Here is a 16,238-nt window from a genome sequence, read left to right on the forward strand (position 1 = left end):
CCAGTGAATTCCTTCCACGTGCCTGAAGCCTCTTAACCCTCCTCAGTCACACACCTCTGTGTATGCTTATCTCTGTTTAATGTTGTTAATCACGGAAAACACTGATAATATTACCTTTAGCCTTCCTCACACAATAATCCCGGGCAAACACAGCATAAAGGTTATGCACTCCCCCTAACAATTATTGCTTTACTACAGCTGTATAAAACAAGTTGTGAAATTTATCTTCTAGCTCTTGTCAACTGTTTTCAAATACTTCAATCACAAACATGTAGTTGAAAGTGACCTGCAAGGGATGGTTATCAGAACAGAGACTGAAGGAATTTCTGGCTCACTGTTTTGTTTTTCCATCCCCAGACTGATTAAGGTCCAGCTTGGAGGTGGTGACTGGCAATGTTTTCATTTCAGGAGTACCTGAATGCAGGCCCTGCAGTGGAGTCCACCTCTTCCCAGGCTCCTCCATAGGCAGGACACAGCTATTGGTCTGAGCCAGAGGAGGGCAAGAGAGTCTTAATTAAAAACAAAAAAAGGAAAACAAAATTTGTACCAATAAGGCCCCCACACTCTGTTACAGTCACATAAACTGTAACTCAGGAAAGCTCTTAGGCATGCATTTAAGAAAATGTATGTCTAATTTTGCTCTGAAAAGGCTTCTGTAAGCAGGTGATGTTTGGAATGAGATCTCCATGGCTGTACACAGTAAACAGATTTGCTGCCAAATCCAAAGTCTGCTTGACAATCACCACAGTACATCTTATTGCTGAAATATGTCAGATGAAGGTCACAACAAGTATTAAATAACTATCCAAAAGCATAACTAAATCAGGCTAAATCAGGCCCACACTGATATTTACAAATACATTTAACAGACATGACAGATACCAGCCCAACAGCAATGAGTGAAGAGTTTTGCTGTGCCCCAGCAGCCTCCTCTGGACCTACAGACACACTTCTTACTCATTCCATCTGTCTTCAAATGCACTCTCCATCCACATGGATCTGCTTTCCATGCCACAGATCCCACCCATCAAAGCATTCCCTTGAACCACTACAGAAAACACAAATATGCTTTACCAACTCAAAATATTTTATTTTCCAATTGTGAAGCTGATTGTGCTTGCAGCCAACCATCCCCAATGCTGTTATGAAATTCAGTATTGCTCTTCAAGCCTGTGTTTGTACCTGTGGCCTAGATTGCACTGATAGAAAGCAACATTAGGAACATGCTAATAGTCATAATGTTAAAATACATTAAGAAGATTTCTCACGTTAAGAATAAGTTAGTGGGTCCCAGCTAACTTACTCTAATGCACTCACTCTAATGCAGAGTAAAAATTTTCACATAAATTATTTTTCAAGGGAAAAGTGCAGATTCTCTCAAATTAATGCAGTCCAAGACTGTCTACTTAGAAAAAAAATTAAATATAAAAATTGCATCAACCATTTCAAACCAAAAATAATTCAAGTTTTCTACTATAATGGAATCCTTCAGTTGTTAAAGAAAATATTGTTTCTGACCTCAATCAGAAAGAAGAAAACATTTTAAGTCAGCCCCAATTTCTACTTCAGGTGGTTCACTAGTTATTTTCAGTATATTTCATTTCCCACCAATTCCCAAACTGAATGCAATGTTTCAATTCAATGTGAGCCATAAATAAAGCCTGCTGTGTGTTGGAGTGGGTCCAGAGAAGGGCCACGAAATGATGAGAGGGCTGGAGCACTTCAGCCTCTGAAGACAGGCTGAGGGACATGGGACTGTTCAGCCTGGAGAACAGAAGGCTCTGGGAAGAGGCCACCTCCACTGTGGCCTTCCAGTACCTAAAGGGGACTACCAGAAAGGTGGGGACACCCTTTTTAGCAGGGCCTGTTGCAGCAGGACAAGGGATAAAGGTTAAAAACTACAACAGCATAGATTTAGAGTACATATAAGGAAGACATTTTTGCAGAGAGAGGTGTAAAATAATGGAACGGGTGGCCCAGAGAGGTGGCAGGTGCTCTGTCCCTGGAAACATCCAAGGGCAGATTGGATGGGGCTCTGAGCAACCTGATCTAGGTGAAAATGTCCTGCTCACTGCAGGGGCTTGGACTAGATGTCCTTTAAAGGTCTCTTCCAACCCAAAGTGCCCTGTGACTCCATCTGCCCAGCTTTGCTCTCATGCCCTGCTCTGGACACACTCCAGCACCTCAATGCCCTCTTTGTCACAAGGGGCCCAAACCTGAACAAAAGATTGGAGTGTGGCCTCACCAGTGGGACAGTCCTGCTGGCCACACTCTGCTGATAGAGGCCAGGTTCCACTGGCCTTCTTGGCCACCTGGGCACAGCTGGCTCATGTTCAGCTCTCTGGTGACCAGCACCCCAACAGTCCTTCCAATCACCCCCATGCCCACAGACACTGATAGTGCAGGGATCCTGAGTGTCATTATCCCCATTTAGCAAAGCACCATGTCACATCACAGACCAGAAGATATCCCAGACTCCATCTCCTACATTCCTTTTCCAGTGACAGAGAACCTGCTGTCCACAGGAAGAACACTTGACATATTTACAAACAGTAACTTTGTGTATTTACCAATTTAGGAGGTGAATTGAACAGGAATGTAGAAAATCTTGCCCTGGAGAGATCATTATTTTTTGTAGGTGGAGAGCCCACATGGGTTTGGGAATTTCAGAACAAACATGAGACTGTATTTACTGATCAGAATTAGCTATGGTGAACACATGGTTTAGATGAGAGATAATCTATTGTAATGGAGGAAGCATGGAAAAATGCTGTGTTGGACATATGACATCAATCCAGGGTGAAATAAGATTTTTTTAAAAGCCAAAAAAGATGAAAAATAATTACTCTGAATTAACTCTAAATTGTAGCCATTCTAATAGCTAAAATAATTTTTTAAAAAATCATATTGTAAGACAGTTTGGCACCATCAAGTGCTCAGTAACAGTACAAAATGGTATAAAATCTTAGTAAATTACATGGTGTCAAAACCCTCACACCATGCACACATGGCTGGAGAATCATCAGGATTATCTTTACTGGTCTTTCAGTACTGCAGCTCACAGGCATTCATGCCCTGTTCTGACATGGACAGTGGCTATTTTTGGTGCAAGAATATACAAGTTCCTGAAGCTGATCTTACAGCTCCTGCATAACAGGAGCACAGGAGGCTTCTAAACCTTTGGCACTGCATCTTCAACAGCTGCACCATTCAGGATGATCTTAGGAGCCTGCTTCTTGTCCCCAGGTTCTTCAGCCACACACTCTGGAGGCTCCAGGTCGTGGTATTTTCTCCGATAGACCATCCTGGAGATTACAGTTATCAGAAACATTTCCATGATGAGCAGCTGCTGGGCAATGTCTGCCAAAAAAAAAAAAAAAAAGGAAAAAAAAAAAGAAAAAGGGAGACAAATAAACCCCCCAAAAGGGGAAATTACTATCAGACAAAAAAATGAATAATTGGCTTATTAATTTTCACCTGTGCAAAAGGAACAAACTCTATCATCCTGTCCCCATGTCTCTCACACTCAGCAATTACATCAGTTACAGAATTCCAGTATTGCCCATCAATAACAAAGCAATAAATTATGCATCCAAAATACAAGAGATTTAACAGTAATTATGCATACTGATTTATTTTCCTCTCATTTCTGATTCCAGTCTTCTCATTATCAATTTGTTCTCCAAAATCATGACAGCTATGAAACTTTTGTTATTGTTTTTAAACTAAAATTGAGATTCTCCAAAAACTAGTGATACCATGAAATTTATATTTTGGGAAAAAACAGAGATTGCCATCAGCAACAATGAACTGGTACTTTTATAAGTAAATGAAGAACATTCTTTCCTCAAAAAACTTACATGATCCTCTTGCTGTAGAGGAGAGTGGTGGAGCACAGGGAATGATTTTTTGTGTAGCGAATATGTTGATAATAGTGGTCTGCAGGTGGTTCAGAATGACAATAAACTGCACCAGAAAGGGAAAACAAATGCCTTAGCTACCAGAAAGGGGTTTATAGTTCACACAACAATTCTGCTTTGATAACAGAACCTCCTTGCTTGCCCTCCCTTTCCCCCCACCTACCAGCAGGGTGCCTGCCATTCTGCAGAATTCATCTCAGGGTCAGGATGATATTGCTCTGAATAGGAGTATTAAATTAATCCTGGACTTGAAAAGTATTTCTTCTCAGGCCTTCATTTGGGAGGTACATTATACACAAACCTCACAGCAGGGGTTTCAAATAATACTGAGTTCTGAATAATAGGTAACAATGTTTAAAAAATGACAGTTAATTTGACCCATGAACTTATGTTCTTCCTTCATGGAAGACTCAAAGAATATTTTTCCTGTTGTCTCCTCTTTTTGCCAAAGCAGGGAGATATTGTGATCCCCAAATTATATGAGACTGGCTGCTTTGACAGAAGATATGAGGAACTCTTGACAGCTTGAGTTCAGCAACCACCACTTGCTCATCACATTACATTGAGCCAGACCTTTGCTGCCATGGAGTTATCCAAGTGCCTCTGTGGCTCCTGGTGGAACTGCCTGAGTCTAAACCTCACACCAACAGAGTTTGCCATCCCAAGCCTGAATTCACCCTGGCACAGCTTTGCAGGTGTGACCATCCTGTTTACTGCCTTTATTAGTGCTTAGTAATTTACCTAACCTCAGTGCACCAGCCTTGATGCATGTCCTGCTCAAGAAGGACATATCCAAGGATTCTGCTGGACTCTATTCAGAGTGATGTGGAGAGGGTGGCCTTGTCCCTGTGCTTTTTCAATCTAACCTATGTGGTTCTGTTCCTTGCTGTTTAATGATTTGCAGCCAGTACTTTCACTATTATCTAATTCTGAAGTGCAGAATGGCCAAGAAAAATACTGTTAAAACAGCATATTGTGGAATGCTGAAACAGTTCAAACAACAGCTGCCTGCACAATGCAACATCTCCTCTTGAGGTACACACCAGCATTTATTTTAACATTGCATTCAGGATACCACAGCTACAAAGCTTCCTTCAAGCCCCACAGAAAGTGCTGTTGTGGTTTCAGTGGTCTAAAGATAGACAGATTTTACATGGCTTTCACCTCTCCAGCACTCCTGAGACTGGAGGTAAATTGGCTCCAGGTGAAACTGAGCAGCAGCCAAGGAGAGTGCTTCAAAGGGATGCAGCTTTAATCAGCTAAAAATATGGCTTTGCACAGTGTATTTAATGGGGAAAAATACCATAAATTTTCAACAAAGGAGCAAGAACAAGAGAGGCAGAGTAGTATCAGCAGATAAGAGAAATTCTTACCAGAAATATTGAAGTTCTCACCTGATAAAGAGCAAACTTTGGGATAATGTTCTTACACTTAAGGAGAATCCTAACTTTTCGAAACATGATTCCTACTGCCCACAGAGCAAAAAGGGTGAGGGCACCAATGAAGCAGCTGATCCACAGCGCAGGTCCTTTGGGAGACAGCTGAGAAGCAAATCACACAACCTTAGACAACCTTACTTCAGTGTTTCCAGGGGGAAGTTATGAACTGGCTGATGTTAAAATGCTTTATCCTATCTGCATGAAAGCTGGTGGCAGCAGCAGTTGCTGGGTTCTGCATGGGGAAACTGCCCAGCACCAAGTGGAGTGCTGGCACAGGCTCTCCTCCTGCAGGCACCAGCACAGAGACGTGCTCAGCCTGGGGAGGTGCCAAGTGACACAACCCCTCCATGTGGCAATTGCCGTGGAGTGTGTGCCTTTTCAGAGACCCCAGCAGCACCTGCAATGCTCAACAGCTCATGAGAGCATGTTCAGCCTGACTTCTCAGGCAGGTCATTAATTTTGTACCATGAAACAGCAACCAAAATATTACTGTTAGTCTGAGTAATCCAAGAGGTGCCAAATCATTTTCAGATACAGATTTCTCCATCATCTTGCAGGTTACATGGTACAAAGCAGAAGTACAAGTATCTTTTCATTTTGCACAGATATAAAAATCACCAGGTCTTGCTGAAAAACATAGAATTAGGCTTCCTGTTAACGTGCCAGTACATACACTTATTTCTTAAGGCTGTACCTTACAAAACACAGGGCAGATACATCCCACAGGGCAACTTGCAGTCCTGCTATTCCAACCATACCAGCTGGGAAATATATAATCTGATGCCCAACCCCCTTGATGCCCAAGTTCTTTCCAAGAGACTTGAAGAAGGCAGAAATCAAGGAGGTCAGGAAATTATATGCTTCAGGTCTCAAAAGAATACAGTAAGGACTCCCTTGGAAATGGTCCTAGATTTCACAGTTTAGTTGCAGGCCAGGGTAGTTACATCAGCCCTGAAACCTATGGATTTTGAGGACCTTCTCTGATTAAAATAGTTACTTACATTGTAAAGAACGTAATTGCCATTAGTCCAAAGCACTATTGATAAAAATATGAGCACAGGCCGAAAGACAGCAAACTGAAAGGTGCCCAGCTTCAGCCAAAAGAGGGTTTGCCTGGATTAAAAAAAAAAAAAACAACAAGGCAACAACAACAAAAAAAATAGATAGGCCAAGATTGTATTAGCAACCTTAATAACATTTTCTGGATACTGTCAACTGCAAAACTTTTCCACTTTTGCAGCATGTGGCTAAAATCTGTGGAAGAACAGCTTCAAGATCAGAAAATATTTCCAATAATTTCCCAATGTTTATTTAATAAAGTCTCTACAAAAACAGTACTTTTCCCGCTCTGCAGCAAGTACATACTAACCAAGGCTGGGCCAAACATGATGTCCTTCTCTGCCCTGGAGCCAGCCAGGGAGACAGTGGCTGCATAACCAGTTTCTGAACAGTGATGCCATTTGCCCTTGCCTTGTTGCCTTATTATTTCAGTCCTCCCATGAAATTGGACAAATCAGCCTGTTCAGCCACTTCCTAGCCCTGTGGTAGGTCAAGAAGGGATCACAGACACCCAGGTGAAAGGACTGGTGGTTTTTCAGTGCATCTTGAAGAGTACCATGCAGGACCTGGGCGTGCCCCTCTGAGCCTAACAGGAGAAAGGAGCAGTCTCTCACTGGGCAAACTGCACAAGGCCGGCAGGAGAGCTCAGGATTCCTTCACTTCTGTCACTGTAAAGTGTCACCATAAAGCACACCTGTAACCTGGCCAGCCAGCACTGCAGCCCACCAGGAGAGGGGCAGATGAACTTTCTAACAGAGGGCATGGCAGCTGACTGAGCTGAGCTCTCCTTCAGCTTTCACAGGGAAGCTGCAGCAGCTACAGCTGCCTCGTGGTTTAGTCTGTTACTGTGCATTATTTTCAGTGTTGTTTTCACTGGAGTTCCTTGGGCCCTGCCATCAGAGATGTCTCACAGACAACAGGCTGCCATTTAGTGTGCTAAAGGACACAGCCATGAGCCAGGAATTACAGGAATTGCTCAGTGAATACAGTTAGTAACCACAGGATTATCAACAGCACAAACCCATGTGGAAAGACCTGCAGTGGGCCAGCCACTTAGTGTGTACCTTTCCAAAGATTTATTATTCCCAGAGAGCTTTAAAGAATAACACATACGACAGAGAGTGCAGTCACTGCAATGCCACGAGCTGTTTCCCCTGTTAACACAGGCCCACCTTTACTGATCACCAGATCTCTTCTGCCACACCTCTCCCTGTTGCATGGATTGTTACATTGCCTCAGCTGTACCTTGTTGTTTTCCCAGGACTGCAGATATATATTGGTTTTTTTTAAAGAATTAATCCCTCCTTTGGGGTAGCTCCCTGTTTCCCCATAGGATACCTACGGAAGGAATGTGAGACTGACTTTTCTCTCATATAGCTTGCCAACACCTTTTTTCAAAAGGTATCCTGCAGTGGGAAAAGACCTGAGGTTAGAAGCAGAGAGCAAATGGGTTTCCCAGTGGTACAGACACTGGAGAAGGAGGCCTAAGCCCTCTAAAGCCTTTTTTTTTTCTTTAAACAGACAGTTGTCCTTCCTGCCAGCAGTAGAGGCACTGTCTAGCCCCTGAAATGAGTCCATACTAGCTGACATCATCCTGCATAAGCTGCTACTGGGCTGAACGACAGCAAGGCAGTGGAGGGGATCCTCTCCCAAGCTCCCAGCTGCTACAACCTATGCTCTATTAAAAATTATGGAAACTGAAGTTTAAATTCTAATACTAAATGAGGCAGTTTAAGGAAAAATTATTGTAATAAAAATTAGAATTTTTGAAAATGCATCAGAAACCACTATGCTGTGTTCTGTTTGCTGCTTTTGTCTAAACAGATTGTACAGTCCCCTAGGACCCTCTGACACTGAAGTCCATACCCTCATAGAAAAGTCTCTTTTCAGTCCCTCAGGTTTTGCTTATAATGAGTGAAACAGTTCTGTAACTATGATATTTTATGAAAAATCCTTTTTGCCAGGATTTTTCCCCTCCTGAGGAGCTGGGAGCTCCAAGAAAGAAATGTAAACAATAACTGTCTGCTGCTGTGGAATGCAACAAGTGCATCTGTGATTAGTGCATGTTAGATGTTTCTGATTAAGAGCCAATCACAGATGCAGCTGCATCGGACTCTGAGAGTCACAAGATTTTGTTATGCATTCTATTCTATTCTTGTTCTTTGTAACCTTCTGATGATTCTTTTCTCTCTGTTCTTTTAGTATAGGTTTAATGTAGTATTTTAATATAATATAATATATAAGATAATAAATCAGCCTTCTGAAAATGGAGTCAAGCCTCGTGTCTCCACACATGGGGTGTTTGCCACAACACAGTCCCATGCTCTATGCCAGTAGGAAAGTCAGGGAAACACACGAGGCTCCCAGGCTGTGGAGTGCTGTGTGAGCGCTGTTTTAAAGTCAAAATCAGAATGAAACATTTCCATTTTATCAAAGTGAGAGAAATTCTCTATCAAGAGAGCCTCCATTTGACAATTCTGCTTGTGAAAAATACCCAATCTCAAGACATTTGTTCCCTTCTGGAATGAAAAGAAACTGAAATGTCAATTATTAGGTTTTCTAGAGTTGAATTTTCTCCTCCCACACACATCTGCATTATAGAAACGAAATAAATTAGTGGTGGTGTACAGCCCCATAGTGAGGATGCTGTTTAAAAGAAACAGTTTGAGATGTCTTGAGACTGACTTTGGGGAAACTTTGCTGTGAGCCTGGCCCTGCCATGCTGGCTGAATTCCAGCAGCCGTTTTCAAGCTCCTTAAAGGGAAATCCTACAGAGGTGACTCACCTGGTGATGGGCACACGGGGGAGGCAGAGGCAGCAGCAGCAGCAGGGGCCGGTGGTGATGGTGAAGTGACCATTCTCAAACCGTCTGAGGAGCACCTTCTGCCCTCCACACTCTTTAATCATCATCATCAGGAACTTGTGGATAACTATGGAAAAAAATCTAGGAGAGGGAGAGAATTCCAGCTTAAACTTGCCTGTGTGTCTCGTATGCCCGTGCAGGCCAGTGCCACCTCCTGTACAGGGCTTTCACAGCTTGTGCTTTGCAATCAACAAAAATTCTAGCTCTGTCTTTGAGACACCTTCTGCTTTCCATCACCTTGGAGGAGCAGAACTGCCCGACCCTCCCTGAAAGAGGAATAAACTGAGGCACGGAGCAGGTGTGGAATCTCCAAAGCTGCTCTGGTGGCAGAGCTGATGTTAAAACACAGGCTTTCCTGGCCCCAGTCATTCTGGCTGTGGTTTTCCATAAGTTAGCTAGTTCTCACTAGTCCCAGCTGTTTAGAACAAGTCCTCTTGCTCCTCAAACATGGCTTTCAACCAACAAACACGGCCAGGTTCACATACATAGCTATCATTGAATGTGCTGGCCCAGGCAGGGTGTGGTTCCTCTGCAGACAAAGCACCTACTGCTGCAACCCCGCCTCTCCCTCCTTCCCCAGCTGCACATTCTCAACCCTACCCAGGAACTGCAGATTATGCCACCAAACATGGAAATCCAATCAATAAAAGAGGTCCTCTTCTGCACTGCCTGCAGCTTGGGCAAGGGAGAAGAGGGAATTTAAACATGCTTGAAGTGGCACAGGACTGCATTGTCGGAAGTTTCTGGCAATCTGCACTACCTGCACACACTGTCACATGCCAACAGTATTCCCTAATACTGTGTTGTCCCTCCTCTTTTAATCTTTTCCTCATCTCCAGAAGTGGAGTGCTCAGGGCCACGGCATACCCCTACTTGGTCCTGCCCCCCAGGGCTGTGCCATCACCTGCAGAAAGCAGGGACCACAGCTCTCCCTTCTCCTCTGTGCAAGCCAGAGCTGTCATGCTCACACATAAAGTGCTTTTATCAGGACAACTGTGGAACATTTTTGCATTGATGTGCTCACTGGGGGCTCACTTGGCACCATTAATAATAGACCTCCAGGGCTCATCTTTATTAAAAGTGCAGGGAAGAAGTCACAGGCCAGACTCTCATTCCACATGACATGCAGAGAGAGCAGAGACAGACTACTGCTCCAAAGAGACTCAGTCCAAGGAATCAATTACATGTGAGCCACAGATCCTTCATGCTGACGTTCCCACACTAGGGGACTGTAGCACTGGGAACTGTTTCAGCATTTTCCACCTCCCAGGAAAGAGCTGCCAAGAGATTTCAACTCAAACAAAGAAATTACTGAATTGTTAAATTTACAGAATGACTGTGTTACCAAGAGCAGCAGATGCTTAAAGGGAAGAAATTTGGGGTTTGGAGCAGCACCTAGAAACAAGCAGAATACTCACATTCCTGCTGTGAAATCTGTAAACATTGTTGAGCGAGGAACCCACATGCCAATGCATGAAGTAGTAGAGATCACCTACAGAGAAAAGGGAGGAAGGCTGTAGGAAGGGCAGAGAGCTCATGTGGCTCCTGTGGATTTTCAGGGAAGCCTTATTTTCAGCAATGAATTTTATCTAATTTCTATGTTAACTTACTGGAGCTGCAGCATTAATCCAAATTATGATCGATCTCTTGGAGGAGGGGATTTTCCTGTAGATGTAGACTGCTTCCTCTATAAACACCAGAATGGCAATGAGCGTCATCAGAGTCAAGGTTGCAAAGAGAAATCTCCCTGGTAGGTCAAGGCCTGCAGAGAGAGAAAAGAAAACAGACAGTTCTGATTTATTTCATAAGCTTTTCAAACATTAATGTAACAACACCATCTCTGAGGGGCTTCTTTGCCTTATTCCTGCAAATACTTGCACTCATGCCTAGTTACACAGGCAGACCACTGACTCCACAGAACCATTCAAATACTGAAGTTCATGACTAGATCTTTCCAGGATCCACAGACAGCAGGCAGGAAGAATACGCCTTCACCTTCTGAAAGCATTATGCAATAGTCCATTTCAGAAAAGGGGAGTTCCAGGACAAATATCCTTAGATAAATGTAAATATGTAGCAGAAATAAATACATAATCTGGGAACTTTTCCAGGCAGGCTACAAGCAAGCATGTATTCACTCAGTATTAGTTCTCTGCTTCCATCATATGCTCATAGGCATGTTACATGTAACTTCCTCAGGCAGCCAAACTTACTAGAAGCTCGGTGGAATTTTGTAGGGCACGCTAGCAATGTAAGGAAAACCCTCTGATATACCTAGCCTGAGATAAAACTTGGGTTTTTTTGCTTCTCCCTTAAACATTTCAACATTTACCCATAGGTGATGATAGGTTTTATGTCTCTATTGACACGGGGTATGGTTATCAACTTTAGCCCACAATGGACAGTTGAAGTGCATTTTCTCCCAAGGCATGTGTTTCCAGAGACAGAAAAAGTGGAGTAATGCTTAATTTAGGAGAAGTTCATGCTCATCATCAGTACGAGCTCCTGTCGGACCCACAGCCTATCTGAAGGCAAAGCAGAGCCTCTGCCCAGCCTCTTTAACCTAACTTCAAAAAGCCCCGGCACTTCCACGCTTGGCTGCAGGCGGGGCAGTGCCCGTCTCCGTGGACATCTCCACTCCTTCAGTCTCACGGAGGGAGCCCGAGACCCGGCGCAGCCGCAGGGCCGGTTCAGCGCTGGGTGCCGCTGCGCATCCCCACCGAGCCCGGGCCGGGCCGAGCTGCGCCCTGCCCTGCCCTGCCCTGCCCTGCCCTGCCCTGCCCCGCCCTGCCCTGCCCTGCCCCGCCCTGCCCCGCCCTGCCCTGCCCTGCCCTGCCCTGCCCTGCCCTGCCCTGCCCCGCCCTGCCCTGCCCTGCCCTGCCCCGCCCTGCCCTGCCCTGCCCTGCCCTGCCCTGCCCCGCCCTGCCCTGCCCTGCCCTGCCCTGCCCTGCCCCGCCCTGCCCTGCCCTGCCCTGCCCTGCCCTGCTCTGCCCTGCCCTGCCCCGCCCTGCCCCGCCCTGCCCTGCCCCGCCTTGCCCCGCCCTGCCCTGCCCTGCCCCGCCCTGCCCTGCTCTGCCCTGCCCTGCCCCGCCCTGCCCTGCCCTGCCCTGCCCTGCCCTGCTCTGCCCTGCCCTGCCCCGCCCTGCCCCGCCCTGCCCTGCCCCGCCTTGCCCTGCCCCGCCTTGCCCTGCCCTGCCCCGCCCTGCCCTGCCCTGCCCCGCCCTGCCCTGCCCTGCCCTGCCCCGCCCTGCCCTGCCCCGCCTTGCCCTGCCCTGCCCCGCCCTGCCCTGCCCCGCCTTGCCCTGCCCTGCCCTGCCCAGGGCCAGGCGGAGGCTCGGCGGGACAGGCGGGTGCCGCTCCGCTCGGGGATTTCCTCGCGGGGCAGCAACGGCGAAGGGACACGCAGGGACAGGGGATGGGCAGGGATAGGGCACAGGCAGGGACAAGGGCAGAGGGACGGCCACGGACAGGGACACAGGCAGGGACAGGGACAGGGGATGGGCAGGGACAGAGGCACAGACAGAGGCAGAAGCACGGACAGGGGCAGGGGCAGCAGCGAGGACAGGACAGGACAGGACAGGGGCAGCCCCCGCCATGCCGCCGCGGGTGGGTGCCGAGGGCGCTGCCGGGCAGGGCCGCCCCGGGTGTCCGGCGGGCAGCCCCCTCTCCTCTCCCTCTCCTCTCCCTCTCCCTCTCCTCTCCCTCTCCCTCTCCCTCTCCCTCTCCCTCTCCCTCTCCCTCTCCCTCTCCCTCTCCCTCTCCCTCTCCCTCTCCCTCTCCCTCTCCCTCTCCTCTCCTCTCCTCTCCTCCCGCCCCGCACTTACTCCGGAGAAGCTCCTCCGAGTAGGGCGGCTCGCTGGAGCCGCAGGACGGGTGCAGGGTCCCGTTGGCCTCGCCCTCCATGGCTGCGCGGCCCCGCGGAGCCCTGGCTGGGCTGGGCACGGCTCGGTGCGTGCCCGGCCGCCGCTGCCGGGCGAGTGCGGGCGGCGATGCGCGGCGCGGAGCCGGCGGCCGGGCCCGGTTAATGATTAGCCCGGAGCCGGGCGGGCGGCGCAGGGACCGAGCCCGGACTGCCTCCTGGCGCCCGGCACGGCCGCACGGGCAGCGCCGAGCCGGGCAGCGCCGAGCCGGGCAGAGCCGAGCCGGGCAGAGCCGAGCCGGGCAGAGCCGAGCCGGGCAATGCCAGCCGGGGCAGAGCCGAGCCGGGCAGCGCCGAGCCGGGGCAATGCCAGCCGGGGCAGCGCCGAGCCGAGCAGAGGCGAGCCCGGCAGAGCCGAGCCGAGCAATGCCAGCCGGGACAGAGCCGAGCCCGGCAGCGCCGAGCCGGGGCAGAGCCAGCCGGAGCAGATCCCACCCCGTGCCCATCCCGGCTGCCGCGGCCGCGGCTGCTCCCGGCTGCTCCCGGCTGCTCCCCGGGTCTCTGCCCGGCCTCGGTGGAGCTGCCTGCGGCGCCCAGCCGGGCCCACAGTCACAGTCCCAGCGTGCCGGGGCACCTGCAGTCGGGCCTCGGCAGCCGAGGGGCGCTGGAGCCTGGCGGGATCCCCGGGGCCGTGTCCGCCTTCGCTGCAGCCCCGGGGCACGGGCGGAAGCTGCTCCGTCAGGGGGCAGGTGTTTGAGGGACTTTTCATGGGAACCCTTCACCAAAGGGTTCCCGATCGACTTGGCTGCAATGAGGTGAGACGCTGAAAGGGAGCGGAGTGAGGGTAGGAATATACCGAGAGATTCTCCACTTTCCCACACGCTTCCTCTGCTGGAAGGATTCTTTCTGCAGCCTGAGCACTTTCAGGCTGTTTCCAGGAAAAGGGAATGAGTACTGAAATGACGGAATTTGGTGACCCACCAGGTTGTTCAGACACTCGCGCTGAAAGCTGGCCAACCCTAGTGGTTAGTGCGCTGAGTGACAAAACGACAGGGACACGCTGTAACAGTGAGCACAGAGGGTGTCCGGGGGAAGGAGGACAGTCCTAATTACCAGTGCAGTGATAAGCGATTGCTGGTCATGAAAAAGATCCTGGAACACAGTGGACAGTCTTCAAAAATGACAGCAAGAATCAGCATGGGACAAAATGCAAAGGACTGTGAGAAATTTGTGGATCAATAAAGGAAGACACAAACCAGCTAAAATACATACAGGGCCTCCCTTCACCATGCTGGTGTTCTAGAAAATTGAACAAATTGAAGTGGGGAGGTGAGGAATTTAGGGACATTTTTAAGCGCCAAGGGCCCTTGTGGTAAAGGCTTGTGCTCACCTTGCAGTTTTCACAGGATTTCCAAGGGTTTTACAGGAAGGACAGGCCGGACACTGAAACACTGCTGGCAGGAACACGAGGATGCAGGGGAGAACGGGACTGCTCACTGTCTAACACCAGCAGGTACCCAACTGAGAGAAGGCAAGCTCCTTCCAGAGTGGCAGGATTTGGGAGCAAGACAGATGAGGCTACTGACAGCCTGTTCTGTTCTGTCAGGAGAGCTTGGTTACAGATCAAAGTAATTTATTTCGAGTCCTCCTTGGCGTTGCTGGCATTGTTTTCACTGCACTGAGAGGTGAGGTTGAAAGCCTTCCAGTTTCACCAGAAGGGATGCGACAGTGAGTGGCTGTTGGAATGTGGAATCTGCCCACTTCTGCCCAGAGCATTCTCCACCCAGCACATCTGCTGCCCAGCTGCAGAAACATACAGGCAAAATCCATGAAACACTGTTCCAGTTTATTTTCTATTTGAAAGTCTGCTTTCTCATCCTGAAGAAACAGTTGCTGGTAGGAAGGGAAATTACCTTAGAAGAGCATTCATTTTCTACACAGTTTGCTTGATTTTTTTAACCAACTATTTTCAGGAGGTCATATTCCAAAATACGACCAAAATCTCATTAGGATTGCTGAGATTTAAAGATGGCCCAAGGCTTTTGAATGTTCTTCCTCAACAACAGGATTTCCATCTGTTGCTATTTTGGTTGCCAGCTCCTTTTATTCTCTAAAAACTAAAAATAGAACCCCCTTACCTGTGAATTCCTTTTTCTGAATGAGGCAGGTTTGGCAATGCCTGTGTTGAAGACATTAATACACTAGCTATAAGAGACTCAAGAATTCTCTGAACTCAGTAACAGCTTTGGATTTGACAGTCATATTTAAGCCTTTCAGAAATACCAGTTTGGAACAAATACTGCGGCAGACACTGAACATGGCATAGAGATATTATTGTCTCAAACCTATAGAAAATTAACAGGGCGAAGTTTAGAGGTAAAGGATTAATTCCCACCTGGTGCTGTAGGGATCCAGCTCTCCAGCTCTCTTCTACTGGAACATCTAATGCAAAACAGAGTCTAAAAAGAGAAGCACAGACCTACTGTGATTCCTTTTTGTTAGAAACACCATTTGCCATTTTTGGCTCAAACATTGGACCCACTTCCATAAAAGCTGCCATATGTCCTGGAGGGAGCATGCATCACCTCTTCCTCACATTCTGGACTGTGTCTTGGCAACAATATTTGCCTGACAGTGTTTAAATGTAATAAAACAAACTGAAGAATGTGCCATGATCCCTCAGTTACCACAGCTGGAGGTCTGCTGCTCTGTACTCATTTTCTTAGACCAGGCTCTTCAGCAGTGCCCTCTCTGCTCTGCCCTCTAAGCCAAATGCTGTGTCTCTACATCAACAATCCTTTAAATTCCAGTAAGCCTGAGTATGTTTTCCTCCCAGCTTCACTATTCCAATTTTTCGTTTAACCTTTTAGTTAAATATATTGTATTTTCCATGAAAAACCAACCAACCAACCAACCCCCAAAGCCACCTTCAGCACTGGATGAGTATTTATAAATGGATCACCTATCCATTTAGATCCATCAAGAGATTGTCACAGGTCCTCAGACTAAAAACCACCTCTGAATACAGTTTCCTTCCTCTGTTGACCTGGGGCTTTCAAGTTCTTTGTTGTTCAGCCCCCTTCCAGAAAATGCACAGC

At 47.7% G+C, this 16,238-nt stretch overlaps 1 protein-coding gene across 1 annotated transcript; it reads right to left on the bottom strand.

The window, feature by feature from the left end:
* Positions 1-1,082: 1,082 nt before the first annotated feature.
* On the bottom strand, positions 1,083-13,407 carry LOC135293372 (organic solute transporter subunit alpha-like). The gene is made up of 8 exons (XM_064407431.1): positions 13,106-13,407; positions 10,892-11,043; positions 10,700-10,773; positions 9,204-9,362; positions 6,361-6,472; positions 5,315-5,461; positions 3,861-3,966; positions 1,083-3,360 (listed from the first exon to the last, which is right to left on the bottom strand). Exons 1-8 carry the CDS (start codon positions 13,182-13,184, stop codon positions 3,173-3,175), a joined length of 1,017 nt encoding a protein of 338 aa, XP_064263501.1. The 5' UTR covers positions 13,185-13,407; the 3' UTR covers positions 1,083-3,172.
* Positions 13,408-16,238: the final 2,831 nt, after the last annotated feature.

This window comes from Passer domesticus, chromosome 2 (genome assembly GCF_036417665.1).
Source record: "Passer domesticus isolate bPasDom1 chromosome 2, bPasDom1.hap1, whole genome shotgun sequence".
In the NCBI taxonomy this organism is placed as follows: Eukaryota; Metazoa; Chordata; class Aves; order Passeriformes; family Passeridae; genus Passer; species Passer domesticus.

What these genes read in the sequence shown, in the direction of transcription:
- LOC135293372 (XM_064407431.1), bottom strand. Translation starts at nt 13,184, where the DNA reads ATGGAGGGCGAGGCCAACGGGACCCTGCACCCGTCCTGCGGCTCCAGC. An exon ending in GCAATTACGTTCTTTACAAT is followed by an intron (nt 5,462 to 6,360) that starts GTAAGTAACTAT and finishes TTTGCTTCTCAG; the next exon opens with CTGTCTCCCAAAGGACCTGC. An exon ending in CTCTACAGCAAGAGGATCAT is followed by an intron (nt 3,361 to 3,860) that starts GTAAGTTTTTTG and finishes TTTTTTTGGCAG; the next exon opens with ACATTGCCCAGCAGCTGCTC.